The 27,886-nt window shown below is 48.7% G+C and overlaps 2 protein-coding genes across 3 annotated transcripts in view; one reads left to right on the top strand and one right to left on the bottom strand.

Moving 5' to 3' along the window:
• Positions 1-4,635: 4,635 nt before the first annotated feature.
• On the bottom strand, positions 4,636-12,914 carry CBY1 (chibby family member 1, beta catenin antagonist). 2 transcript variants are annotated; one of them, XM_043562597.1, is made up of 5 exons: positions 12,835-12,914; positions 9,775-9,890; positions 6,994-7,099; positions 6,789-6,907; positions 4,636-5,298 (listed from the first exon to the last, which is right to left on the bottom strand). In XM_043562597.1, exons 2-5 carry the CDS (start codon positions 9,850-9,852, stop codon positions 5,218-5,220), a joined length of 384 nt encoding a protein of 127 aa, XP_043418532.1. In that variant the 5' UTR covers positions 9,853-9,890; positions 12,835-12,914; the 3' UTR covers positions 4,636-5,217. The 2 variants fall into 2 exon arrangements, with proteins under 2 accessions (XP_043418532.1, XP_043418531.1); XM_043562596.1 differs by lacking the exon at positions 12,835-12,914 and adding an exon at positions 12,624-12,815.
• A 91-nt stretch (positions 12,915-13,005) lies between these two features.
• FAM227A (family with sequence similarity 227 member A) overlaps positions 13,006-27,886 on the top strand; it is a 76,276-nt gene continuing 61,395 nt past the window's right edge. The window contains exons 1-6 of the mRNA XM_043562595.1: positions 13,006-13,459; positions 14,600-14,690; positions 16,694-16,927; positions 19,586-19,668; positions 27,137-27,206; positions 27,690-27,766. Of these exons, the coding sequence (XP_043418530.1) occupies positions 16,786-16,927; positions 19,586-19,668; positions 27,137-27,206; positions 27,690-27,766 (372 nt within the window). The 5' untranslated portion in view covers positions 13,006-13,459; positions 14,600-14,690; positions 16,694-16,785. The remainder of the gene's footprint in view (positions 13,460-14,599; positions 14,691-16,693; positions 16,928-19,585; positions 19,669-27,136; positions 27,207-27,689; positions 27,767-27,886) is intronic.

The following is a 27,886-nucleotide window of genomic DNA, read 5'->3' as shown; positions in this document are numbered from 1 at the left end:
ACAAAGGCAAGAGTTACCATTTAATACACATTTAAATGTGTGTGTGTGTGTGTGTGTGTGTGTGTGTGTACTCATCTGCTTGGCTCAACAACCCACTGAGCCATGTACTGTCATCATCCCTGTTTTAAGAAACGGGGAAGTTGGGGCGCCTGGGTGGCGCAGTCGGTTAAGCGTCTGACTTCAGCCAGGTCACGATCTCGCGGTCCGGGAGTTCGAGCCCCGCGTCAGGCTCTGGGCTGATGGCTCAGAGCCTGGAGCCTGTTTCCGATTCTGTGTCTCCCTCTCTCTCTGCCCCTCCCCCGTTCATGCTCTGTCTCTCTCTGTCCCAAAAATAAATAAACGTTGAGAAAAAAAAAAATTTAAAAAAAAAAAAAAAAAGAAACGGGGAAGTTGAGGCTCAGTACAGAGTTGCTGGAAGTCTTTCTTGAGGATAGATTTCTAGGAGGAAGTTTGCAGGCCAAAAAGTATGAACATTTAGCATTTTGGTAGGTATTAGCTGACCGTCCTCAAAATTAGATCATACTTACCTAATTGTAAATGGAAGTGTCCTTTTCCCCACAATGTCCCCAGCCTTAAGCGTTACCCATATTTTAATTTTTTGCCTTTATGATGGATTAAATACTTCTTTTTATAATGTGCTGCACCTTAAATACAAGGGTAGTAATTTGATACACACTTTAGCCAGCTGACCCCGGAATCAGAGAATCTCAGGACTGGACGGTCCAAATCTCTGTCTGATGCACGATGTTGTCCTCTGTCCCGTGCTTACATAATGAGGGGCAGGTAGGTTTGCACTTCCTCCCCTAACAGGCCTTGGTCCCTTTCATCTTTGAGCAAGGGCAGCACTGACTACAAAAAGCTTTTATGTCTCAAAAGGCTGCTTACTGTATTACTCCATTACATAAAGTTCAAAAACAGGCAAAACCAATCTATGGTGAGGATTAGTGATTCCCTTTGATTAGCTCAGAGGGGGGAATATTTGGTAAGGGGCAGGGGAGTGGCTTCTGGGGTGCTGGGAAAATTCCATTTCTTGATCAGGGTGGTGTTCGCATGGGTATTTTCATTTTGTATTATCGATACTTAGGAATTACGCTTTTTTGCATGTTAAAATTACTTAAAGTTGGCTAGCACTATGTAAATGCAAGGGCAGCTTGAGAGCCCAGTACCAATGGCTTTTGATTCTCTTGTGGGCTCTTTAGGAAATGCTGGAAGACCAACGCTCTCAAAGGCAATCTTTTTTTTTTTTTTTTTCAGTAGTCTCCACACCCAACCTAGGGCTTGAACTCATGACCCTGAGATCAAGCGTTGCATGCTCTACCAACTGAGCCAACCAGGCACCCCTAGAGAAGGCAATCTTACGTGGAAGGTACAGGCATTAGTGCCTCCAACTGGAAAGTCGTAATGCTAATGTGGAGAAGTTTTAGGAAAACTTTAACCAACTAATTTTGTTTATATTCACAAGAACAATACATGATTTAAAAAAAAAAAAAATCTGTGTGGGGCACCTGGGTGGCTCAGTCAGTTAAGCTTCCAACTCTTGATTTCGGCTCAGGTCATGATCTCACGGTTCTTGAGTTTGAGCCCCACGTTGGGCTCTGTGCTGACAGTGTGGAGCCTGCTTGATCTCTCTCTCTCTCCCCCTCTCTCTCTGCCCATGTACTCACTCACTCTATCTCTCCCACAGTAAACGTTAAACATTTTTAAAAAAACACCTGTGTTTAAGAATAATAAAGAAAACCTTGGGAGTAATTTTATCTCTGCAAAGGGATAAGAAAAAAGGGAATCATGCCGTGCAGAGTGTTCAGAGCCCTGGGAACAGATGAGATGGTCTAGAAAAGGCAGAGTGAGAAGGGAAGACAAAGGCCAGGATCCTGTGGAATCAGACATTTAAAGGTACAGTGAAATCACGGACTGTTTGATGGGTATAGAGTTTCAGTTTACAGGCTGAAGTGTCCGGAGATGGGACGGTGGTGATGATGGCACACGATGGATGTATTCAGTACTGCTGAGCTGTAGAATTAAAAATGGTTACGACGGTAAATTTTGTTATTTTGCCACAATAGAAGAAAATTTAAAGACAAGCAGAAAAGCAGAACCACCAGGGATAAAAAGGGGGGGAGGACCTTCTTCCTCCACCTCAAGAGGTTCAAGGAGCTGCTGGAGAGGAAGAAGAAGGATCGGAGAAGGATGTCTTCACTGAAGGCTTCAAGGAGAACTGCTCAGAATCAGCAAAGAACACAGGGTGAGGACGATGCCAGGCCAGCGGTCACCGTCGAAGAGTAACACACAAGTACAGGTGCTAACGAGTGAGTGTGGATGCCCCATGCAGGCACAGAGTGACTCTGCCACCCGGATGGAGAAGGAGATGGGGTGTTCTAGAACCCCAGCCTCCAGGTCCTCTCCTACCCCATCCCTCGAGTCCACGCTTTCCGTCTTTCCTGTTTCTGTCCCATCAGAATTTGAAATTGGTACCAGTTCTTTATGTGGGTCAATGGACGGGCATAGATCCCTTTGGGAATCCTAGAAAAGCTGGAAGCCCCTCCCGTAAAAAATACCCATCAGCCCCTATCTGTGCGATAGTGCAGGTGGGGGCCCCTTGCGAGGCCTCAAACTGTACCACTTCCTCTGATTGCCCCTAACCCTGCACTTGCTCCCTCAGGCCCCCAGAGCTCTCGCGCAGCTCCTCAGTAACAGCTCCCCCTAACCGGACACGCAGCCCAGAAAGTCCCAGAAGTTGCTGTAGATCACAAGGGATACCGTCAAGTAGACAGTACTATTTCTTTGGGTGTCCCCCAAGTAGCAGATTTGGTTAATAAAGGCTTCGAAGGAGGAAGAATTTTAACCAGAACCTGAAGGATGGATCTGACTAGAAAGGTAAGAACTTGAGGGGGTGCCTGGCTCGCTCGGTCGGTGCAGTGTGCAACTCTTCAGCTATGAGTGCAAGCCCCCTGTTGGGTGTAGAGATTATTGAAAAATAAAACCTTAAAAAAAGGAAGGTAGGGACTTGAAAGAATATAGCACCTCGGCGAGGAAAAACACCAAACACTGGTGGGTGCCACCTTCAATTCAGTCCAGAATCTGACCACTTCACCTTCTCTCCTGACACCTGTCTTGTCCCAGCCTGGCCCCCTTCAGTCTGTTTTCTCCACACAGAAGGCAGAGGATCTGGCCAGAGGATTTAAAAAAAAAAAAAAAAAAAATTGATCGTCACACTCCTCTGCTCAAAACCCACCAATGGCTTATTTGCCTTTTCACTCAAAATAAAAGTCCTTCTTGGGGCTCCCGGGTGGCTCAGTTGGTTGAGCATCCGACTTTGACTCAGGTCATGATCTCACAGCTCGTGGGTTTGAGCCCCACGTCGGGCTCTGTGCTGACAGCTCGGAGCCTGGAGCCTGCTTCGGATTCTGTGTCTCCCTCTCTCTCTGCCCTTCACTTGCACTCTCTTTCTCTCAAAAATAAACATTAAACAAATGAAAAGTCCTCCTTCACTGCAGAACGGTCCCACATAGTGACTCCAACCCCCTCCGGCGCCAGTGGGGGTGCAGAGGGGGACCCACATCACTGACACCCAATCCTGCCCCTCATGATTCCCAAGGTTTCAGCCTGGGCTCCGTCCCTTCCAGCTGTGTCACCTTCATCTCAGAGCAGGGGACGATGACACACTTGAATCCTGAGAATTAGCAACGGGCTGTCTGGCACCAAAGGCACTCGGGAAGTGGTTGCCAACGATGCTGCCCTAGGAAGTGCCAACCCCCAACTGCTCCCAATATCTGCACCTGGAGACTTACACCCCGCATGTATTTGTAACCTCCCCTAATTTTTTCAGAGTTCTTCTCTCCTATCGGAAAGTAAGGTTTATGGGCTGGAGCTTCTATCCGTCTCCCCTAAAGCTGTTCCTAAGGGTGGGCTGTGGACAGCAGCCTCCAACAGAGGCTGTGCCCCACCCGGCCCCTCCCTTTCACCAGGAGCTAGGAGTCCACAGGCTCCCACGCTTCTGCTGTGCGATCCCAGACCGGTTTCTGAACCTCCTGGAGTCTGGCTCCTTACCCTGGACCGGTTTCTGAACCTCCTGGAGTCTAGCTCCTTACCTGCAAGGACACGTGCTGATGGTCCCTGCTTCGCGGGGCTGAGCAGAGGAGGAAATGAGCAGGGGCAAAGTGCTGAGGCCTGTCCTAGGCAAGTCACCGGCTTTCAGAAATTATTGACCATAGTGGCCATCCCCAGTCTAAAGCCCTGGACTCTGTCCCTGTCTTGGCGCCCTCCCCTTTAACTGTGGAGCTGGGTTCCCTCTCACTGACTCCCTCCTCCAACCAGAGCAGCTCACACGGACTTGGGTGCAAATTCCCACTCTAGGAATGCAGCCTCCCACCCTGACCGCTCGGTCCCTGCCAGGTTCAGGCTGGTGGCAAATCTCGGAAGGGCTACAGCAGAATTTGGGCAGGGACACTGCTTCTGTTCCAGGTCGGCCTCTGCCGATGCCCGGGAAGCTGGAGCGCTTCTCCTGCCGTGGTGGCATTTCCCCACAACTCAAAAATTCGGTCTCTGGACGGCGAAACAGAAGCTTCGACTCCAGGCTCTATGTACTTCTTCAAGAACTGCTGCTTTCATTTTTCGGTCACTTTGGCCACACACGGATTACATACCAGCATTTAATTTTCAGAAAAATGTGTAAACAGGAAAGTAGCACAAAAATGCAGTGTTGCCTGTGGAAGGCTGGTGCTGGCCACTGACAAGCTGAAGCCAGAAGAGGCTGTGGATCTGGGGACTGAGTATTCTTCAAAGGACAAAGCGAGTAGGCCTGGGGGAGGGGGAGGGGGGGGCGCGGAGGACCAGGAGAGCTGCTCATCCAAGGGCCCTGAGGCAGGACTCTTTAGAACTGGTGCCACACCCCGGACACCAGCCCAGCGTGAGGGGGGAGACAATGAACTCCAGCTGCTTTGGCCACAGCATCAGTCCGGTGAGGGCGAACCTGGGAAGGCGCATTCGTACGTGGAGTGACTAGACAGCATCCCAGGGCTCATTCCTAGGACTGCCCTGGCCTGGAGTCCTGGCTTCCACCAGTGTGTTCCTGCTGCCAAACCGAGGGGGCCGGTGCCTTCTGGCCCCGTGATAGGACACTCTGGGCCACTAGTTCGGCTAGAAAAACCCCTCAGCCCCATCCACCTCCTCTGATCGGTGGGCTTCTCCCTTTGCTCCTAGCAAATGTCTTCAGGGTCTTCATTTCCTCCTGCGGCTGGTGCTTTTCAGTTCTTCCAATTCCTTCTCCATCAAGTGGGACTCGGCGGTGGTTTCGGAGAGCTGAAAGTGAGGCAGCGGACCGTTAACCAAGAAGGACCTTCCGGGACTGCTGCAGGTTTGCGAGGGCAGCTCTGCGCGGTGGGGAGAGCATCCCTACCCTCACACGCCACTGACGGCCCCCACGAGGGGAACCCCTTTGTACCCGGGCAGAATGCAACCCCCTGACAACCCAGGGCCTCCGGTACTTAATCACAGTCCACCCTCTCCACATTTTGGTCACCTAGGATTGCACCAAGTTCACTGCCTTGAAGACGGCAGGCCTCAGGGGATGAAAAAGGCACATAATGGACCATTCTAAGGCTAAAGAAATAAGAGTCTGAGTAGCTTCTGAGCTGTAGCTCCCATAATGGTGATCAGGGGGGAAAAAATACCCGAAAAAGAATGCCACTTTTCTTACTAGGGTCTTTCAGGGGGCTTGAGAAAGCCCCTGAGTAGAAGGTGGAAGACATTCAAGACAGGGACAGAAACTTTGCTGTCCAGAGTGGAGGTCGGCTTGCCCTGAAATAAGAGCTGCCCTTCCGAGCAATAGGCTATTGCAGGTGCTTGTGTGATTAACTCAGCATGAGGCAGATCCTATCACTGTGCCTATCTGACAACGAAACTAAGTCTCTTCACACAGGGCAGTTAAACAACACGCTGAAGTCACATGGCCAGCGGTGGAGCCGAACAAGGAGCCAGGCAGGTTGGCTCCAGAACGCAAGCTCTTAACCGTGACAGCAGAGGCGCGCCTGCCTCCCGGCCAACGTTCACAACTTTCACCGGCACCCCTGGTCCCAACAGCCCGCGGGGTTTTTAGCAGCCACAGGAAACCGACACTAGCACGGAGCGGGCCCCTCGGCAGGTCTGACACTCACTAATGCCCGCTGGATACGGGACACCTTCGGGCCACGAGCAGACGGCCCTTCTTCCTGGAATGCCCTCTTCCCACCCTCCCATCCTCCCTTGGTCCTTCTACATTCAATTCAAACATCCCTTTTTCTGTGACACCCGCCTGACTGGACAGAATTACTTTCGCTTGTGCTGGCGCCAGGCCCTACGCACGCTCCAATTGTTACTCTTGCCCCCAGGCACTGTCATTTTGTTCCTTGTCCATCTCCCTGCGAGACAGTGAGGCCCTGAGAGTAGGGACTCTCTCATTCATATCTCTGGATTCAGGGGCGCCTGGGTGGCTCAGTCGGTTAAGCGGCCGACTTCGGCTCAGGTCAGGATCTCGCGGCCCGTGAGTTCGAGCCCCGCGGCGGGCTCCGTGCCGACGGCTCGGAGCCTGGAGCCTGTTTCGGATTCTGTGTCTCCCTCTCTCTCGGACCCTCCCCGGTTTATGCTCTGTCTCAAAAATAAATAAACGTGGAAAAAACAAATTTGTATCTTTGGATTCGAAGCAACTTACCTGGGCAAACTGGCATTCCAAAGGAATCAGCTGGATGGAATGACTCTCCGTGGAGCCTCCCCAAAAGGAAAGCCTAGGCGCCCCTCCCCATCACCCTCCTCACCATGTCCAGCAGGATGTCCACCTTCAGCCGCAAGAGGTTGTTCTCTTCCTCCAACTGCTGGTTCCGCCTGCGTAGGCGCTGAGCCTCCCTCCGGTCCACACCTCCGCTAATCCCCATCTCTGGGGAAGGACAGAACGAGCAGTTAGTTACATGGGGGCTTCCTTTCCACAATCTTGCTGGACAGAATGGCAGGAAATCAGCCCACCTGCTATCCACTGGCCATTTTCAAACTTCAGGCTTTGCCCTGCCAGGTTCATAGTGGGGGTTCCATAGTCAAGGCCCAGCTCCACCTCCCGGGTTGACCGGTCCAGCTGTGGACGAGACACTGCATGGAGGCTTCAGGAAGCACACGGGGGACCCCAGTCCCAGTGACTCTCCTGCTAACTGTATTTGTATCCCAGCAGCTAACTTCCTTTTTCTAATCCTTACCTCGCACACTTCGTAACTTTTGTTAAAAGTCAGAAAATCCGATAAGGCACAAAACAACAAAAACTTTTATTTATTTTAATAAATTAAAAAAAAATTTTTTTTGAGAGAAGAGAATGTAAGCGGGGAAGGGACAGAGAGAGGGGGACAGAGGATTCAAAGTGGGCTCCGCGCTGACAGGCTGACAGCGGCGAGTCCAATGTGGGGCTCGAACTCACAAACCATGAGATCATGACCTGAACTAAAGTCGGACGCTCACTTGACTGAGCCCCCTAGGAGCCCCTACTTTTTTTTTAATGTTTACTTATTGTTTTTGAGAGAGACAGAGAGAGAGACAGAGAGAGAGAGAGCGCGCAGAGATCCGAAGCAGGCTCCTCACTGACAGCACAGAGCCCGACGCGGGGCTCAAACTCACAAACCCGTTGAGATCATGACCTAAGCTGAAGCTGGCCGCTTGACCGACCGAGCCATCCAGGCGCCCCACAACAAAACCTTTTAAACTCTAAGAGGGAAGAAACGTCCCACCTTATTGTAAGATACAGGTTTTCCAGAAAAACTACATATATCGAAATTTGAATTATTTGACGTCTACTTGGCACTTAACGGTTTTAAGAAATCCTACCATACATTTTTAATAAAGTAGAAAATCCTTTTTAAAGGTTAATAAGCCCCGAGGTGATCGCTTGCTCACCATGGGGCGCTACAGGTCACAAAAAAGGCATGAAATGCTAACACTCAATCAGTAGTCAGTCATAGGTGGTCTGTAACATGGTTTTCAAAGTTTCTACGACTCACTCAGCAGCCACACCATGCCAGGACTAGGCCGAGGGATTCCAAGGTGAATGTGACCAGCCCCGCCCTTGAGGAGCTGCTGTCGAGAGCTTCCACACAGCCTTGAATGACACTAACGGTGGCAGAACATCATCCTTTGAGAATGAGTATGATTCTTAGACACAACTAAAATGGATTCTTGGCTAAGTCCTGGGAATAAACCGAAGGTGAGCTGGCTAGTGTCATTTGGAGCCCGAATCACGATGAGATTGACTGTCTTACTAGGTTCTTGAACACGCTCTGACAATGATTTCCAAACAGGACTTAAAAATGTTCTTGTTCTTGGTTTTTCTTCTTGTTTTTTTTTTTTCAACGTTTTTTTTTTTTTTTTTTTTTTTAATTTACTTTTGGGACAGAGAGAGACAGAGCATGAATGGGGGAGGGGCAGAGAAAGAAGGAGACACAGAATTGGAAACAGGCTCCAGGCTCTGAGCCATCAGCCCAGAGCCTGACGCGGGGCTCGAACTCACGGACCGCGAGATCGTGACCTGGCTGAAGTCGGACGCTTAACCGACTGCGCCACCCAGGCGCCCCTCTTCTTGTTTTTTAATTCTTTTTAATGTTTATTTATTTCTGAGAGAAACAGAGCACAAGGGAGGAGGGGCAGAGAGAGAGGGAGACACTAAATCCTAAGCAGGCTCCAGGCTCCGAGCTGTCAGCACAGAGCCCGATGCAGGACTCGAACTCACAAACCACGAGATCATGACCTGAGCGGAAGTTGGACGCTTAACCTAAGACTGAGCCACCCAGGCACCCCATTTTTGGTTTTGTTTTAAAGTTTATTTATTTGGGGGCACCTGGGTGGCTCAGTCAGTTAAGCGTCCAACTTCGGCTCAGGTCATGATCTCACGGTTCATGAGTTCGAGCCCCGCTGTGCTGACAGCTCAGAGCCTGGAGCCTGCTTCGGATTCTGTGTCCCCTTCGCTTTCTGCCCCTCCTCTGCTTGTGCTCTCTCTCTGAAAAATAAACAAACATTAGGGGTGCCTGGGTGGCTCAGTCGGTTAAACATCTGACTTCAGCTCAGGTCATGATCTCACAGTCCGTGAGTTCGAGCCCTGCGTCGGGCTCCGGGCTGACAGCTCGGAGTTTGGAGCCTGCTTCAGATTCTGTGTTTCCCTCTCTCTGGCCCTCCCCCTTTCATGCTCTGTCTCTCCCTGTCTCAAAAATAAACATTAAAAAAAAAAGAAGAAAATATTAAAGATTTAAAAAATTAAAATAAAATAAAAATAAACAAACATTAAAAAAATTTTTTTAAGTTTATGTATTTGGGATGCCTGGGTGGCTCAGTTGGTTGAACATTTGACTCTTGATTTTGGCTGGGGTCATGATCCCAGGGCTGTGGGACTGAGCCCCCCATTGGGCTCCACAGAGCATGGAGTCTGCTTGGGATTCTCTCTCCTCTCTCCCTCTGCCCCTCTCCCCTGCTTGCATTCTCTCTTTCTAAAATTAAAAAACCACCACCAAAAAAAAAAGTTTATTTATTTAAGTAATCTCTACATCCAACATGGGCTCAAACTCATAACCCTGAGATCAAGAGTCATATGCTCTTCCGACTGAGCCAGCCAGGAGCCCCAAGAGTTAAAAAGGTTTTTTAGCAATAGCAATAATATGAATTAGAAGGATGTCTTCCTTACAAGGGTGCCTCTGGAGGACGACACTTTCCATCAGGGACCAGGCTTGATGTTTCAGCCACACTGCACACCGGGATGGGCCCAGTAGTGATACTCACATTATGCAGATTGGAGAGAGAAGCAGATTTCCGAGGGGGCGTCTTCTTGGGACTGAACGTATTTCCAAAGAGAGGCATCTTTGGCCGGATGAAGGAAAGGCCAATGCTCCCTTCTCCTAAGGTCAGGAAAAGTCACGGGTACAAACAGATGAGTCGACCTTACGCCACTGTGGAGCCCGATGCGGGGCTCCATCCCGCAACTCTGGGATCATGACCTGAACCCGAATCAAGAGTCAGACACTCAACCCACTGAGCCACACAGGCACCCACACTTTTCATTTTCTCTAGGTGGAGACACAAGATGCTACAATTTTTTCAGTTAGGCAAAACCTAGGAAATTTTTATTTTCTTTTTTTAGAGTTCATTTATTTATTCTTTGAGAGAGACAGAGAGAGAACGCATGCACAAGCAAGGTAGGGACAGAGAGAGGAAGAGAGAATCTCAAGCAGGCCCCATGCTCAGCACAGAGCCCAACATGGGGCTCAGTCTCACAACTGTGAGCTCATGACCTGGGGCTGAAATCAAGAGTTGGGTGCTTAACCCACTGAGCCACCCAGGCGCTTCAACCTAGCAAAATTTTGAATGTGTATACTTTTTGGCCAGCAAATTTACTTCTAAAAGTTTGTCCTCCACAAAGAATTGGACAGGTACAGATAAATGTTCCCCACTGTTGGGGCGCCTGTGTGGCTCAGTCAGCTAAGCATCTGACTCTTGATTTCAGCTCAGGTCATGGTCTCATGGTTCTCTGGCAGCCCAGAGCCTGCTTGGAATTCTCTCTCCCTCCCTGCCCCTCTCCCACACTCTCTCTCTCCAAATAAATTTAAAAACTTAAAAAAAAAAATTCCCTACTGTTGGTAACAGTGAAAAAACAGAAACAATCCAAAATGTCTACCAATGGTTGGTACAGCCAAATACATTGTTGTGTTCTTACAATGGAATGCTACAGGGCAAGTAAAAACAACAAGGCAGCTGTATATGGACTGACCTGGAAAGAACCCAACATACTCTAACATTAAGAAAGCCAGCTGCAGGGGCACCTGGGTGGCTCAGTAGGTTGAGCATCCGACTTCGGCTCAGGTCATGGTCTCATGGTTTGTGGGTTCGAGCCCCACCTCAGACTCTCTGCTGTCAGCAGGGAGCCCACTTCGCATTCTCTATCCACCCCCCTCCGTCCCTCCCCTGCTTGCACTCTGTCTCTCTCTCAAAAATAAACATTAAAAAAAAAAGAAAAGCAAGCTATAGAACAATGTGTATACTATAATGGTATAAGAGAAGACAGAAATAAAAAAAAAAGGCAAGAATGTAGGTGTACACATTAAAAAATAGAAGAAAATCGGGGCATCTGGGTGGCTCACTTGGTTAAGGATCCAACTCTTGATTTCAGCTCAGGTCATGGGATTGAGCCCCATGTCTGGCTGTGTGCTGGGTGTGGAGCCTGCTTAAGAGTCTCTCTCTTTCTGTGTCTCTCCCCCTCTCTCTCCCTGCTTATGCCCTTTCTCTCTCTCTCTTAAATAAATTAAACAAAACAAAATAAAATCTGGAAAGATACACCAAACTGTTCAATATGCTTAATGTGGGAAGGGGAATGGGATGGCTGGCTTAAGTGACATTGTCATTTTATAGGTAAAAAATGGTCAAGTGGTGGCAATTCCATGTTATAATATCAAATTAGATTAAAGGAATATATTTCTGGATTTAATAAATTACTACAATGGTAATATATTCATGTGTTAATTATGGAAAAAAAACCAAAAGAACAAAAAACAGCTAAAAGGCAGCACCTGCCCTTCCAAGCATCTGGAGACATCTGAAGAAGGAAAAATGCTTAGCCAAGTTGTTCTTGCAAAGCCTCCAGTCATGCCTGAGTGTATCACTTGGACGCAACTTGGAGTTCCAGGTCTGGCTCTGCCCCTCAATTGCCTGCTAAACCCTAGCCAAGTTACTTTATTTCTCCGGGTTTTACCAGGAGCAATTCCCTCACAACCTCATCCATTCTCATAACCCTTAAGCAGAGAACGATCATCAATATATTACAGATGAGGAAAAGGAAGGGTCTGGTGGAGCTGCCTTTTAAGTCAGTACCAATAATCCACGAACAACTTTGGCCGAGTCCCTAGGATCCTGGAACATTAGTGTGGACCCAGAGGTTCCAGCTGACCCCCGTGGTCCAAGGCAGCTGTCTCTCTAGTGAAACTCCCTGGGGAGAGAGGGCTCAGCTCTAAGGAAGTGAAGGAAGAGCATCTGGGTTCCAGTCATGGCTCTGCCACTCAGCCCCAGTGAACTTATCTTCTCTGCCCCCCCCCCCCACTTCTTTATTTGTAATCAGAGATAACAACAGTTACCCACTTACAGGTTGTTATAGTGTGTTGGTGTTTATAAAAAGCTGTAAGCATTTGATATTCACAACAACCCTGAGAAATAGATGAAGTGAAGTATGTCCCAGTCTACAGATCAGAAAACGGAGGCTTAGAGAAGTAAAGTAACTCGCTCCCAATCACGCGGTGGGAAGGTGGTGGCATTGGGTTTCAAATAAGGTCTACTCCTTTGCGCTGATGACAACAATCACTTCATCACTGTGCAATGCTTTACAGTTTGCAATGGACCACAACATACACTATCCTATTTTGACCTAACAAGAAGGTGAGGGGGCAGTTTTTGACTTTCATTGGATTCTCGAAGAGATATGCGTCCCTCAAAGATTTCAGAGCCGCGCCGCGCAGATAACTCTGCCACCCGGGGCTGCTGGACTCAACTAGCCGTAGAGAACAAACGTTCACACGCACGCCTTCATCTAACCCTCTTCACAGCCAGCCGGTTGACGGGGAGGAACTACCACCCCGGTTTCTCACCGAGGAAACCCGCTCCGAGAAGTGCGGAGACCGGCCTGGGATGAACCCAGCCTCCGCCCCCTGTGCCGCGCCCTCGGGCCGCTCCAGAGGCGGGGAAGCCCCGGGTCCCCTGGAGCACGCCCGGGCGTCCCATCCCTCCTCGGGCCCTGGAGCGACGCCAGGCTCTGAACAGTCGCGCCCCAGGAGCCAGGGACAAAACGCAGCCAGATACCTGCCAGAAACCGCCTGCAGAGGCTCGCGTCACCCACCGCGACCACGGCTCCCGGGATGCTCCGCCCCCCACCCGCGCGCGCACGCGCAGCCCCGCCCCGGCCTCTACCACCGAGAGATATGGGGGTGCCCGGCGCGGCGGGGTGTCCAACGGGAGCCTCCGCGAAACATCAGAAACACTTGAGGACTGCCCTCGATACATTGAAGACAATCCACGGGGGGGAATGTCTCCTGGAGTCATTTCCATTCCCCGTGCGATAGGCTGGGACGAGGAACTACACTCTCCCTCCCCACAAGCCCATTGGTCTGGTCTCCCCGACTACCCGGGACCATCACTGTGGTAACGGCGTCTCGCGGGCGCAGCGGTGGCTCACTACGGTTCCATTGTTGTGGGAAGGGTGGCAGTGGTGACTGCTCCTGGCGTTGCCTGGGGAACGCCAGGACTCACAGTAGCAAAATGGGCCTCTCCCCGACGCCCCTCCTCCTCCTCTTCCTCCCCGAGCACAAAGCAAAGGGCACCCCTTCCTGGTGGATGTCGGGTGTCCCATCCAGAACTTTGCGGGGTCCCCTGAGGGACCCGTGGCGGAACCGGCCCCAAGTTCGTCGGATTTCGCCTATGTCTTCAGGTAAGACGCACAGAAGAAGGACGATGATCCGCCCTGCCCCCTTCCGCAGACTGCAGTTTCCTGACTCTCATCAGCTTTTACAAGCAGGGGAAACTGAGGCCAGGGACCGCTTCAAGGTGGCACAGCGAGCAAGGGCAGAGAACTACTCGAGAATCAACTCCAGATCCCCTGAAGTCCTAACAGTGAACTATTGGTTCCATTTGAAAAATAAAGAAACTCAGAACCATTCAAGGGATGTTTGTTGGGTGCCTGGCGAGTGCACCCAGGCCATCCATCCAATGAGGGGCAGAACCCATGGGTCTCTGGCTCCAAGTGCAATTTTCTTCCAACTACACCTCAGTGTATTAAAAAGGGGAGAGTTCCATGTCCTAGAACCAAGACCTGCACAGTCTAATCCCGCACTACCCAATGGAAACATGATGTGGGCCACGTATGTAATTGAGAATTTTCTAGTAGCCATATTTTAAAGATTTTTTAAAACCAGGTTATATGGATTCGAACATTTTATTTAACTCGTATATCCCAAATATTATCATTTCAACATATGATCAATGCTTTTACATTGATACTGTTTCAGCTTTTAAGTTTAGATTAACTAAAATCGGGGGCGCCCGGGTGGCTCAGTCGGTTGAGCGTCCCGACTTCAGCTCAGGTCATGATTTCACGGTCTGTGAGTTCGAGCCCCGCGTCGGACTCTGTGCTGACAGCTCAGAGCCTGGCGCCTGCTTCAGATTCTGGGTCTCCCTCGCTCTCTGCCCCTCCCCCACTCATGCTCTGTCTCTCTCTGTCTCAGAAATAAATAAACATTAAAAAAAATTAAATTAACTAAAATTGAAATTTCATTTCTTCAGTCACACTAACCAGATTGCAAGGGCTCAGTTGTCACATGTGGCCAGTGGCTACTGCGATGCACAGGTCTCGCCTTTTCCTGCCTTTCTACACTTGCTCCCCTCTGCTTGGATGGTATTTCCCCATCCCCTTTATCTAGTTAACTCCTGCTCTTCCTCCACGCTTGCCTACATCCTTACGTAATCTCAGCTCATCTCACAGCACTGCGTATGTTCCTTCAAAGCAGTGGTCACAGTTATCATTCACAATTATTTATATAATCGTTTGATTACCGCATGTCTCCCCTGGCAGACAGAAGTCCGTTAGAGGAGGGAGCAAGTCTGGTTTCGCTCACCACCCTGTCTCCAGGAAGAACACGCCGCTGGCTTGTGTCGGGCACTCAGTAAGTAGTCCGTCATTGCTGAAGGCAAAACTGAATCCTGATTCCAAAGTCAGCATTGTCTTCATGTATTTAACATGCTTCAAATTGTTTAACGCGTTAACTTTAAGCAGAGGGCATTCGCACTTTGGCTGCCGGGATACTTGCTACACGAGAGCGGAACATTTGCTATTCTCCTGCCCCCAACACCGCGCCGTGTTGTTCATTCCATGAAGTTCATTGTCTCCCCCATCCGTTTTTCCTCCCCCAGTAGTGAAGGTAAAGACTTGTCGTATCTCAGAGAACACCTAAAAGGGTAGGATGGAAAATTCAGAAGAGAGCGGCATGCGTGTCTTAAACATTCCTTTTAAGGAGCATAGTAATAGTCAGTTCTTCCGTTAGGCGTGAGTAAGAATGTTAAGTTAAAGCAAGAGCCTTCTTGACAGGGTTGCCCTTAAAGCCTGCTTTTCAGAGAACATGCTATAGTTTTCCAGTCATGCTGGGGAGTGAGTAGGAGGAAAACGAGGAGCCCTGCAGTGCACCTGCTTCCCCCTTACCCCTCTCCCCCTTGCCTACCTGGCTTATGGCTGGGAGCAGGAAAGAGGAAATAGTATTGACGTGGGCCTGGGACAGCCTTTCCTGCAATCCAGCTGACCTGGGACAGCCCCAGGCCCTAATGGAGAGCTTCTCTGGACTAGAACGAAGCGTGGTGAATGAGTCTAAAATGGAATCAAATATTGGGGCGCCTGGGTGGCGCAGTCGGTTGGGCGTCCGACTTCACCCAGGTCACGATCTCGCGGTCCGGGAGTTCGAGCCCCGCGTCGGGCTCTGGGCTGATGGCTCAGAGCCCGGAGCCTGTTTCCGATTCTGTGTCTCCCTCTCTCTCTGCCCCTCCCCCGTTCATGCTCTGTCTCTCTCTGTCCCCCAAAAAATAAATAAACGTTGAAAAAAAAAAAATTTAAAATGGAATCAAATATCGAGTGTGCCGAACCCCTAGGGAGCAACTTGCCTGATGGAAAAAGGTGTGGAAGCAAATAATTCCCGTTCAGAATTGTAAGTGCTGCAATGGAGAGATGAAAGCAGAATCCTGAACTTTCCAGAGGAGGGGTGGCCACTAATGGCCTAGAGTAATTCAGGAAGGTTTTCTAAAAGATGTGTCACCCGGGATGTGCATTGACTAGATGGAATTGCGTGTGTAAAGGCACAGAGGCCAGCAGCATAGCACAGCAGGGACGAGGAGCAATTTCAGAGGGGCGGGCGTCTAGGATGAGTGGTTGTGTAGAAAAGGGCAGAGCAGAAGGCATCAACTGAAGAAGAGGGAGAGAGGATGTGATGAGAGGGGCCTTGGTTAATTTTCCCACTAAACTACCTTTCCTCTCTCCTTCCATTATGTATGAGCTTCTTGAGGGCCGATCTGAGTCTTTACTTCCTTAGAAACAGGCCTATGCCACCAGGCTCAGGATATGGAAGATCCACAAATAGTAGAATGAACTCCTGGTTAATAAGCAAGGATCCAGGAGGGCAGTCCAGCCGGAGTGTTCTGAAGGCAGGAGGAAGAGTCGTGATGGGGCCAGCATTCTGGGAGGGGGCAGAAAGCCTCAGGTAGATCACCAGCTTCATGCTGAGGAGATAGACCCAGTATCATAGAATCAGAGCAGCGGAGAGCCGAAAAAGGGTCTTAGGAATCTAATCCAAATCTCTGACTTTGCAGATGAGCCTCAGAGAGACAGGAATTTGATTTCCTTTCTAATTCGGAAACTGATTTGCTGGGTGCTCTGGAGCCCTGGCCTTTCCAACACTCTAGTCTCCTTACTGTAAAAACTAGAACAGCTTTCTTGGCAAACAGGGCGCACATCGACAGGCCAGAAAAAGTTGATGTGTCTGAAATCCTCAGTCAAGAAGGGCATGTCAGATGAAGGCCTTTATCCCCCATGTCGCAGGCAGCGTGCACGTTGCCATCAGCCCTGCTTACCAGACGAGCGTGGTTGTGCTTTCTAAGGTGGTTCTATGGTATTTGTGATTTCCAGGAGGCTGGCTGAACAGAGAACAAGATCGGAGTGGGAAATGAGAGATTCTTAAGTGGAAACGTACTCTTTGTCAGTTTACGAGAAACTGGATCATGGCTTATTTCAGGAACATAGATACCATCAATGTCACTGCCTTGCCAATGGTGCCAGTAGACGAGCACCTGACTGTCTCCCTCGCTGCGCGGAACGCGATGAAGAATGCCGCAAGGAAGAATCTGGAAGACAACCCACCCTGTATCCTTTTATGGTGTCGCCTACAATCCAGACCAAATACACCTGCTGTAGACCTGTAACCAGGGCTTGTGTCTGTGACACACGTTATTAGCTCCTTTCCTTATGTGCTCATTGATTTTTTTCAATTAGTTAAGCCCGACCTATGCTCTAAAAGAATTTGAGACTGTGAAGGGTTGTTTGGTTTGAATTTATTTTACTAGGATAATTGGAAAGAGTCCCAAAGGAAGAAGTACTGGAAATATTTGTTGACATATTCGTTGAAATATCTTCTGTCTTCCAAAGAATTATAGTTATAGGTAGCAAATAAGAAGTCATGGTGAAGCCCTCGGCCCTCAGATCAGTGAGCTTGAGACCCAACTTTGTTGGGGCGCCTGGGTGGCTCCGTTGGTTCAGCATACAACCTTGGCTCAGGTCACAATCTCACGGTTCATGAGTTCGAGCCCCGTGTTGGGCTCTGTGCTGACAGCTCAGAGCCTGGAGCCTGCTTTGGATTCTGTGTCCCCCTCTCTCTCTGCCCTTCCCCTGCTCTCACTCTGTTTCAAAAATAAGCAAACATTGGGGCCCCTGGGTGGCTCAGTCGGTTAAGCGTCCGACTTCGGCTCAGGTCACGACCTCGTGGTCCGCGAGTTCGAGCCCCGCGTCGGGCTCTGGGCTGATGGCTCAGAGCCTGGAGCCTGCTTCCGACTCTGTGTCTCCCTCTCTCTCTCTATCCCTCCCCCGTTCATGCTGTGTCTCTCTCTGTCTCAAAAATAAATAAACTTTTAAAAAAAATTAAAAAAAAAAATAAGCAAACATTAACCAAAAAAAAAAAAAAAAGACGCAGCTTCATTGTTCTCATTCCAATTGGCCTCACTTCTCACCTGCCAGGCCTCCTACCTGGGCTCAGAGTTTGCCCTCTCTGGCATCACCTGGACTCTTCCAGAATCTTACTTCTCTAGCCCTCCCTTTATTGATCTACATCTCACTTGTGACTCTGAACTCTATGCCAGGGACCCGCAGAACCCCATCTCTGGAGGACCTTAGAGCTCATCCGGCAAATAACCCTCTCAGGTTATAAATACCGCCAGATGGTCCCATCTCATAAAGAGCCCATTGACCTTCAAGTCCCACTGCTGCCAGCCAAACCATGTGTCCCTCTGTATCCCCTCGCTTTCTACACCTCTCAGAAACCCTTCTCAAGATGAGCACAAGTGATCCCATCAGAGGCTGCTTCAGGGGCTCACTTTCCTGGCCCTTTTTCTAATGTCCCCTCTTCCTCCTTAATCCCACACACCTCTCAACCTAACTAACCCATTTCCCTTCCTATGATTTTCATGTCCCTCCTTGGCGTCTTCATTGGTCAAGTGTCCTCCGGTTTATAAGAACCCTTGAGGGTAATGGAAGTAAGAGTGAACCCCGCTTTTTGTGAAGGCAGTGAGAAGTGATAGGATTATGGGGCTTCTGCAAAGGATATATCCTAGACCAATTGAGGCTAAGACGGAAAGAAATGCAAACCTAGAGAGGGTGACAAGAGGGGCCATTGAACTAGGCAGAGACTTCAACAGTGATAAACAAGGTTGAGATACCCTCCGATCCAGCCATGCCTCACCTGAAAATCTCTCTTAAAGCAATAATCCAACATATGGAAATAACTCTCTGTGTATACCACAGCATTATTTACAATTGCAAAAAAATGATGAACAACTTAAGTATTCAATAGCCATGAAACAATTAAGTGTATTAAAGTACATTCTCCAAGTAGATTCATAGAATGCCATTTAAAATACTATGAAGATTATTTAGCTCTATGGAGCATGATCATGATAATGAATGGAAGAGAAGTCCGAGTCCTAAAGTAGGCATTCACCGAGATTGCAATTATGTAAAAAGGTATGTGTATAAAAAATACTGGAAGGAAATCTCCCTGAATCCTAACAGAGGTTGTTACGATGGTAGCAGAATGGGTGTTTCTTTTTATGTTTTTCCAAGGTGTCTAGAATGTGGTGAGTTTTCATTTAGAATTGATAAAGCCACTCATTTTTTTTAAATTTTTTAATGTTTATTTTTGAGAGTATTTTTTTTTTCAACGTTTATTTATTTTTGGGACAGAGAGAGACAGAGCATGAACGGGGGAGGGGCAGAGAGAGAGGGAGACACAGAATCGGAAACAGGCTCCAGGCTCCGAGCCATCAGCCCAGAGCCCGACGCGGGGCTCGAACTCCCGGACCGTGAGATCGTGACCTGGCTGAAGTCGGACGCTTAACCGACTGCGCCACCCAGGCGCCCCTTGAGAGTATTTTTAATGTTTATTTTAATGTTTATTTTTGAGAGAGAGAGAGAGAGAGACAGAGTGTGAGTGGGGGAGGGGCAGAGAGAGAGGGAGACAAAGAATCCGAAGCAGGCTCCAGGCTCTGAGCTGTCAGCACAGAGCCCGATGCGGGGCTCGAACTCAGGAACTCATGGACCGTGAGATCATGACCTGAGCCGAAGTCCAAAGCTTAACGGACTGAGCCACCCAGGTGCCTAAAGCCACTCATTTCAAATGATAAAAGAAGTGTGAATGTTTGCAAAGAAAGTAGTTCAGCGGAGAGAGTAAGGGACTGTCCTTGCCAGCCTAGTCCCATCCTGTTCCTGCATGATTAGCACCCAGAAAATTTCCTTAGCAAACTCACCTGCCAGCCTGCCTTATTGGTTCCATCCACCAGGTGAACGAAACGATTGGGGAGCTAGATCTGAGTCCCAATGCGTTGGCCAACAACCTGGTGAGTTATGGGTGCTGAGGTAAGGCTTGGGGCAGGAAGGGCTCCGGGAGTCCCGCCCATTTATTTGAAAGCACCTTTGCACAACAGGGGTCTCAGAGATATATTTTATTAATTAGCAAGCTTTCTTTTTTGGAGCAGTTTTAGTTCACAGCAAAATTGAGCTGACAGTACGGAGTTCCCACATACCCCTGTCCCCACGCATGGGCAAGCTGCCTGTCACCACACTGGTACATTTGTTACAAGTGATAAACCCACATTGATGCATCATTATCACCCCAAGTTCGTTGTTTATGTTAGGGCTCTCTGTGCTGTACATTCTATGAGTTGGGACAAATGTGTAATGACATATATCCACCTTTGTAGTATCCTTTTTTTTTTTTACATTCATTTATTTTTTTTTTTTTAATTTTATTTTTTTTTTCAACGTTTATTTATTTTTGGGACAGAGAGAGACAGAGCATGAACGGGGGAGGGACAGAGAGAGAGGGAGACACAGAATCAGAAACAGGCTCCAGGCTCTGAGCCATCAGCCCAGAGCCTGACGCGGGGCTCGAACTCCCGGACCGCGAGATCGTGACCTGGCTGAAGTCGGACGCTTAACCAACTGCGCCACCCAGGCGCCCCTACATTCATTTATTTTAGAGAGACAGAGCGTGAGCCAGGGAGGGGCAGAGAGAGGGAGACACAGAATCCAAAGCAGGCTCCAGGCCCTGAGCTGTGAGCGCAGAGCCTGACGAGGGGCTCAAACTCACAAACCGCGAGATCATGACCTGAACTGAAGTCGGATGCCCAACCGACTGAGCCACCCAGGCGCCCCACCTTAGTAGTATCCTACAGAATAGTCTCACTGCCCTAAAAATCCTCCCCCCCATTTACGACGCCCCTGCATCTCCTGGCAACCACTGAACTTTTTGCTGTCTCCATATTTGCCTTTTCCAAAATGACAGAGTTAGAACCATACAGGATGCAGCCTTTTCAGATTGGTTTCTTTCACTTAGTCATCAGCATTTAAGGTTCCTCCATGTGTTTTCATGGCGCGATAGCTCATTTCTTTTTGGGGCTGAATAATATTCCTTTGTCTGGATGTGCCACAGTTTATTTATCTGTTCACCTACGGAAAGACCTCTCGATTGCTTCTAAGTTTTGGCAAGTATGCATAAGGCTGCTGTGAACATCTATGTGCAGGGTTTTGTGTGGATGTATATTTTCAGTTCATTTGGGTAAATAGTGAGGAGCGTGATTCCTGGACCATCTGGTAAGATATGTTTAGTTTTGTAAGAAACTGCCAAAGTGTCTCCCAAAGCGGCTGTACCCTTTTGCATCCGCAGCAGCCATGAATGAGAGCTCCTGTCACTCCACATCCTCACCAGCATTTGGTGTTACCAGTGTTCTGGATTTTGGCCATTCTAATCAGGATATAGCGATATCTCCTTGTCGTTTGAAGTTGCGATTCTCTAATGACATTGAACATCTCTCCATATGCCTACTCGCCATCTGTCTCTCTTCTTGAGTGGGGTGTCTGTTGAAGTCTTTGCCCCGTTTTTTAAAATTTTGTTTTGTTTTATTTAATTTATTTTTTTAATATATATATTTTTAAATTTTTACTTATTTTTGAAAGAGGGAGAGACAGAGCATGAGCAGGGGAGGAGCAGAGAGCGAAGGAGACACAGAATCCGAAGCGGGCTCCAGGCTGTGAGCTGTCAGCACAGAGCCCTACGCAGAGCTCGAACTCACGAACCACGAGATCACGACCTGAGCCGAAGTTGGATATTTAACTGACTGAGCCACCCAGGTGTCCCTGCCCCATTTTTTGATTGAGTTGTTTGTTTTCTTATTGTTGGGTTTTAACAATTCTTTGTGTATTTTGGATAACAGTCCTTTACCAGCTGTGTGTTTTGCAGATCTTTTCTGCCACTTTACTCCAACTAAATCTCCTAACCCCATTACCCCTGGCGTCTTGCTTTCCACCAAGCTCCTCTGTCCCCAGGGCCCAGACCTGGTGAATGCCTCTGCAGGTTTTAGCCGCACCCCTATCCCAACTTTTCTGGTGCTGACTTTTGGGGTCAGTTCATCTCTTGAGTTAGCCTTTTTGATTTATTTTTTAAAATTTAGCAGTGCCTGGGTGGCTCAGTGGGCTAAGCATCTGACTCCTGATTTCAGCTCAGGTCATGATCTCATAGTCAGTTGTGAGATCGAGCCCCACGTTTGGCTCTGCGCTGACGATACAGAGCCTGCTTGGGATTCTCTCTCCATCTCTCTGCACCACCCCCCAAATAAATTAAAATTAGAATTAAAAAACAGTTTAAATGTCAGGACAATGCATCCTTATTCTAAAATATTCAAACTATCTCCAAGTATAAAAGTAAACCGTAAAATTTACTTCCCTCCCAGCCCTTTATTTCCTCCTGAGAAGTAACCACTATTAATTGTTTGTTTTGTATCCTTCCAGAGTTTTTAAAAAAAAATATTTTATTTTTCTCTGTGGATGGAACTGGAGGGTATCATGCTAAGTGAAATTAGTCAGTCAGAGAAAGACAAATATCATATGACTTCACTCCTATGAGGCCTTCAAGAGACAAAACAGGTGAACGTAAGGGAAGGGAAACAAAAATAATATAAAAAAAGGGAGGTGGGCAAAACATAAGAGACTCATAAATATGGAGAACAAACAGAGGGTTACAGGAGGGGTTGTGGGAGGGGGGATGGGCTAACTGGGGAAGGGGCACTAAGGAATCTACTCCTGAAATCATTGTTGTACTAGATGCTAACTAGTTTGGATGTAAATTTAAAAAAATGTAAATTAAATTAAAAAAAAATTTTTTTTTAATTTTTTTTTTTTCAACGTTTATTTTTGGGACAGAGAGAGACAGAGCGTGAACGGGGGAGGGGCAGAGAGAGAGGGAGACACAGAATCGGAAACAGGCTCCAGGCTCTGAGCCATCAGCCCAGAGCCCGACGCGGGGCTCGAACTCACGGACCGCGAGATCGTGACCTGGCTGAAGTCAGACGCTTAACCGACTGCGCCACCCAGGCGCCCCTAAAAAATTTATTTTTTAAATAATGTCTACACGGGGCTTGAACTCATGACCCTGAGATCAAGAGTTGCGTGCTCCATCAACTGAGCCAGCCAGGTACCCAAGAACTTTTTCTATACATTTAGAAACATAGAACACATATATTTAGGGTTATCATTTTCTTTTTTTAATGTGAGTAGGGTCATACCATAAATACTGTTTTTGTAACCTGCTTTTGTTTGTTTTTTATTCATTCATTCATTTATTTATTTTTAGCCTCAATAACTCTTGGAGATGCTTCCAAGTCACGACTGTGGATCTGCCCTGGTCTTTTCGTGACCGCATAATATTCTCTTTGTTGGATGCGGCATCATTAATTTATTCCCTACCGATAAATATTTCAGTGGTGTTTTCATCATAGTGAACACGTGAATATTTCTGTGTTTGTATCTTGGGGCTCACTTGCAAGTATTTCTGCATGTTAGAGTCCTAGAAGTGAAATTTCGAATTTTGGTAAATACAGTTGAATTGCCTTTCCCAGAGGTTCCGCCATGTTTTCACTCATGCAGCAACGAGACCATTAGCTTCACTTGCCCCTACCTACCCCACCATCGAGTAGAGCTTAGAATTAAATTGTGAATAAAGGCAACATACACACACACACACACACACACACACACACACAACTTGGAGCGATTCCATATAAGTTAAGAAACCTCGTCTCTCTGTGTGTGCCTGTGTAGGCAGGAGAGGTATAGCATTAGGGACACAGACTCCGGAATAAGACGGTCTGTGTTTAAATTCCTGCTCCGCCATTTTCTCACATTGTGAAACTGGGTTAATTGTTTAACCTTTATGAATCTCTGTTTTCTAGAGACTGGTGATAACAAAAATAATGTATCTACCTCATAGGGTTGTTGTAAGAATTAGAGGAGTTAAAACTCACGAAGCCCCTTAAATCAGGCCCGAGAAGAGTGCCTGGCTCACAGGAAGGACATTCTATATGTATGAACGTGTAGGAGAAAAGTCTGGAAGGATACACACCAAACAGTCAATGGGGTCATTTCTGGAAAGGGGGTGGTATGGAAGGCGAGTAAACATGTTTTTTACTCTGGATACTTCTGTAATGTTGTTTACAAAAGGAATGTATTTGCATGTCAGTTCTGTGATTTTTTATGATAATTTTAAAACCAAGAGGAAGAATATTTTGCTCCCAGAAACAGGCTCTGGTGGCTACTTAAGATTGTCGAGCATTGGGGAGCCTCGGTGGCTTGGTCAGTTAAGTGTCCGACTCTTGATTTTTGGCTCAGGTCATGATTTCACGATTCGTGGACGAGAGTCCCATGTCGGGCTCTGTGCTCACAGTGCAGAACCTGCTTGGGATTCTTTCTCTCCCTCTCTCTCCCTGCCCCTCCCCTGCTCATATTCTCTCTCTCTCTGTCTCTCTCTCGCTCTCCTGCCTCTCAAAATAAGTAAGTAAACATTAAAAAGAGAAAAAGATTGCCTAGCATTGGCATAGCTCCTCAGGTGCCCTTCGTGGCCAGTGAGAACCAAGATAGGGCTGGTGGGAGCAACCTTGGGTCCTCATATGACCTGGAGGAAGGGACCCCTTGCCTGTCCTTCCTGTCCTCTGCCCAAGCAGCTGGTGAGATCTGTCAGATGCTCACTGCCTTCTGCCACAAGAGCCCATCCCTAGGCTACCCTGCCCAAGCTCTGTTGGCTGCGGTTTGCCCTGCCCTGTGTCCACCTTGACCGTGCAGCCACTTCTCCTGTGTCGGGGCCGTAGCCAGACGGGTTTCTCCAGCCTCCATGCTGCCGTGCTGCCTGGCACCCAGCCCTGTGCCTAGTGCGTAAGAGGTGCTTCTTAAGTGTGCACTAGTGAACGAATGAGCCCCAGATCCTCCTCCCCACATCCCACATCACCATGTCCCTTTCCTGTTCCTTCTTCCATGCCCTAAGTGTGGGCTTCCCACCTCTCTGGCCATGAACCTTGCTTAGCTCTTCTTCAGCTTTATTTATTTATTTATTTATTTAGAGAGTGAGAGAGAGAAGGAGAGAGCACATGAGAGAGACAGAGCACGGGAGAGGGGCAGAGAGAGAGAGAAAGAGGGAATCCCAAGCTGGCTCTGCACTGAGCGCAGAGCCTGACGTGGGGCTCGAACTCGCGAACCGTGAGATCATGACTTGAGCCGAAATCAACAGTCAGATGCTGAACCGACTGAGCGCGCCCCCCCCCCGCCCCACCCCGCACCGGGTACCCCTTGCTTGGCTCTTCCTTCCGGCCCCCTTCCGCTCTCCGCCTGGACGTCCTCATCCTAGAAGGGACTTCTCTGCATCCCGTACCCCAAGACTAGTGGAGGGGCCCCTTCTGGGCACATTGCTGGCATCCTGTACCTCCCCACCGCAGCACTGGCCACCTCAAAATCCCTGGCTTCTCCCCACTAATCCCTGAAGCCTCAGCAGCGTTCGCTGCTCTCTGCTGCATCCCCGACACGGGCATAGCATTGGCCTTGAGCAGGTGCTCAGGAAATACCTGTGGAATGAATGATATGGTTGCAAATCCTAGCTTCTCTCCTGTATCTCAGCCTCATATTCCCAGCCACCTAGAGCAGTGGCACCTAAACCTAAGTGATCATCAGACTCCCCTGGGAGGTTTTTAAAAAAATTAAAAGTGAAAATAGCATCACATGGGACCGTGTGTTCTGCGTGCTCTCATTTGAACACGATGTCTCCGGAAGGCTATGCAAGAAATTAAGGGTATTGGGTGGAGGGAGGCAGGAGGGAGACTTTTTACTCTACTACTTGATTTTGTACCTTGTGAATTATTTACTGGTTTTAAATTTTAAGTAGAGAACTATTCAGGAGCCACAGTACGTAAACAATTCATGCGCTGAGGCAGACGCAAGGCATGAACTTCTCCATTGAATTGGTGTATCTGAAAAACTCCCCAAGTAGGGGGACAGCCCCACTTGTAGGTACCACTGTCATCTCAGATGCACACGGCCCAGTGCTGGCCTCATCGTTGACGCCTAAAACTTGCTGGCCTCCCAACGTTCACCTATCCGTTCTGCTCTCTCCGTGTGCAAGTCTTGTCCATCCTTCCAAGGCCTTGACAATATGGGCTACAAGTGGCATCCCGGTAAGGACCAGAGACACCGCTGTTCCACTGCCTTGGCTCATACCCCTCCCGTTCATTCATCTTGCCTTATCTTGGCCTATGTTTTTGGAGTGACAAGCGTTGACATGTAGACCTACCAGTGTGAGCCCTTTCCCCATCTACATACACCTGCGCACATGCTCATAAAGGGGGTAGAAGACTGCAGGGGGCGTTTCACAGTTTATCAAGCACGACAGATGCCTCATCGTTTCCTCCAGCGCTCGTGGGTGGTCCTCGGTGACTCTTCCAGTTCACACAACTCTCAGTTGCTTCAAACCCAAATGGAGCAATTTAGGACCTACTTGGCCCACGTGTGCTGATGTCAACTGTCCAAACAGATGGTAAATTCCTAAAGGCGAGGACACAGAATCCTCATTCTTCGTTGACTTTATTGTCCAAGAGCAGTGCCGGGCTCATGGCCGACGATCAGTACAACTTGTTGGGTCACTGACATTCATTTTTCTTTCCTTTTGTTCCCTCAGGAGGGGATGCGGGAATGGGGGAGGAGGAATCAGAGATCAAGAGAAATCTGTTGAGAAGTCAAGGGTCTGGTGATTAATAATAATAATAATAATAATAATAATAATAATAAGCCTTTATTGAGCAGCTCTTATCTGGTAGTAGCCTCCGCACTAGCGTTTTAAGATGCACTAGGGGCGCCTGGGTGGCTCAATCGGTTAAGCGTCTGACTTCGGCTCAGGTCATGATCTCACTGTTTATGAGTTCGAGCCCCACATCGGGCTCCGTGCTGACAGCTCAGAGCCTGGCGTCTGATTCTGTGTCTTCCCCTTTCTCTGCCCTTCCCCTGCTCACATGCGCTCTCTCTCTGTCTCTCTCTCTCAAAAATAAATAAACATTAAAAAAAATTTAAGATGCACTCAATACTGTATATCCAATCCTTACAAGGACCCTAGAAGGTAGGTATCATTGTCCCCCTCACAGAGAGTTTAAACAATAGCTTTTAGCCCAGGGAGCTTGATTGGAGCCCCTTTCCCACATCCTGTACCTCCTCAGAGGTATAGACAAGAGGAGGCATAGCCAGGAGGAGGGGCAGCGTGGGAGAAGGCAAGGTGGGGGGATGTATCGGTGGTGACACTCGGTGGGGGTGGGAATGAGGTCAGTGACACCAGTGGCCGCGGAGACCCTGGCACCTACGGGGAAGACAGGGAGGCGCTGCCACAACCTCCGCTCCAGGCCTTTTGCGCCCCAGAGGGGGAAATGGCCTGATCTCTGACCCTCATCCCGCACCGAGATCTGCACGAATCCCTAATGCCCCATTTCTTTCTGGTTTTTGAAGGCAATTGAGAGATTTGAGTTGGAGAAGAAGGCTTTGAGAGAGAAAAGTCACGGCGACCCGGGAGACAGAGGCAACAATCCTTTCTCATAGCCTTGATGGTGTTTCTGTGGGGTTTGGCTATTGTTAGTATCTCAAATGCAGTTAAGCAGGAATCCAGCATTTCAACCGAGGATAGCTTTGTCCTCTTCTGGAGGAGTCTCATGTCTGACTTGCTGGCATTGGGCAAGTTAGGAGGGAAGGACGGCGCACTTAGAGACGGCCTACCAGGTGGCACTTCTCCTGTTAAATCTTTGCAATGCCCCCAACTGTGGGCTAGGTGCCGCTGAACAGAGTTTACAGACGAGGGAACAGGCTTGGGGGCAAGGGGACAGCTTGTCTGCGGTGGGTCCTGGATCCAGGGAGCCAGCAACTCAGGCGGGGACCAGTGAGACTAACAGTGTGACTGTCCTCTGACAGCTCAGGCTGAGTGAGTGAAACATCCCAGCTATGGTTACTGCACAGCGATGGACAAACCTCGTGGTTACATCCTTTCTCTTCTTCCATTCTTCTGCAGACAAGAGTCACAGAAAATCACAGCATATTTGCAGAGGCTCGGAATCTAGGAATGTCAAATCTTTCATCAATAAAAGGGTAAGGGATCTGCTGCTGGGTCTCTCTCTGACTGGTTTCTGCTGGGCATGAAAGAGATTTTAGTCCTGGGGAGGGGACGCTTGGCACCTGGATGGTGATTGTGCAGGAAAACTGCAGAGT

This window comes from Prionailurus bengalensis, chromosome B4 (assembly GCF_016509475.1).
Source record: "Prionailurus bengalensis isolate Pbe53 chromosome B4, Fcat_Pben_1.1_paternal_pri, whole genome shotgun sequence".
In the NCBI taxonomy this organism is placed as follows: domain Eukaryota; kingdom Metazoa; phylum Chordata; class Mammalia; order Carnivora; family Felidae; genus Prionailurus; species Prionailurus bengalensis.
Note: the sequence above shows the minus strand (reverse complement) of the source record. Positions and strands in the feature narration are given on the sequence as shown.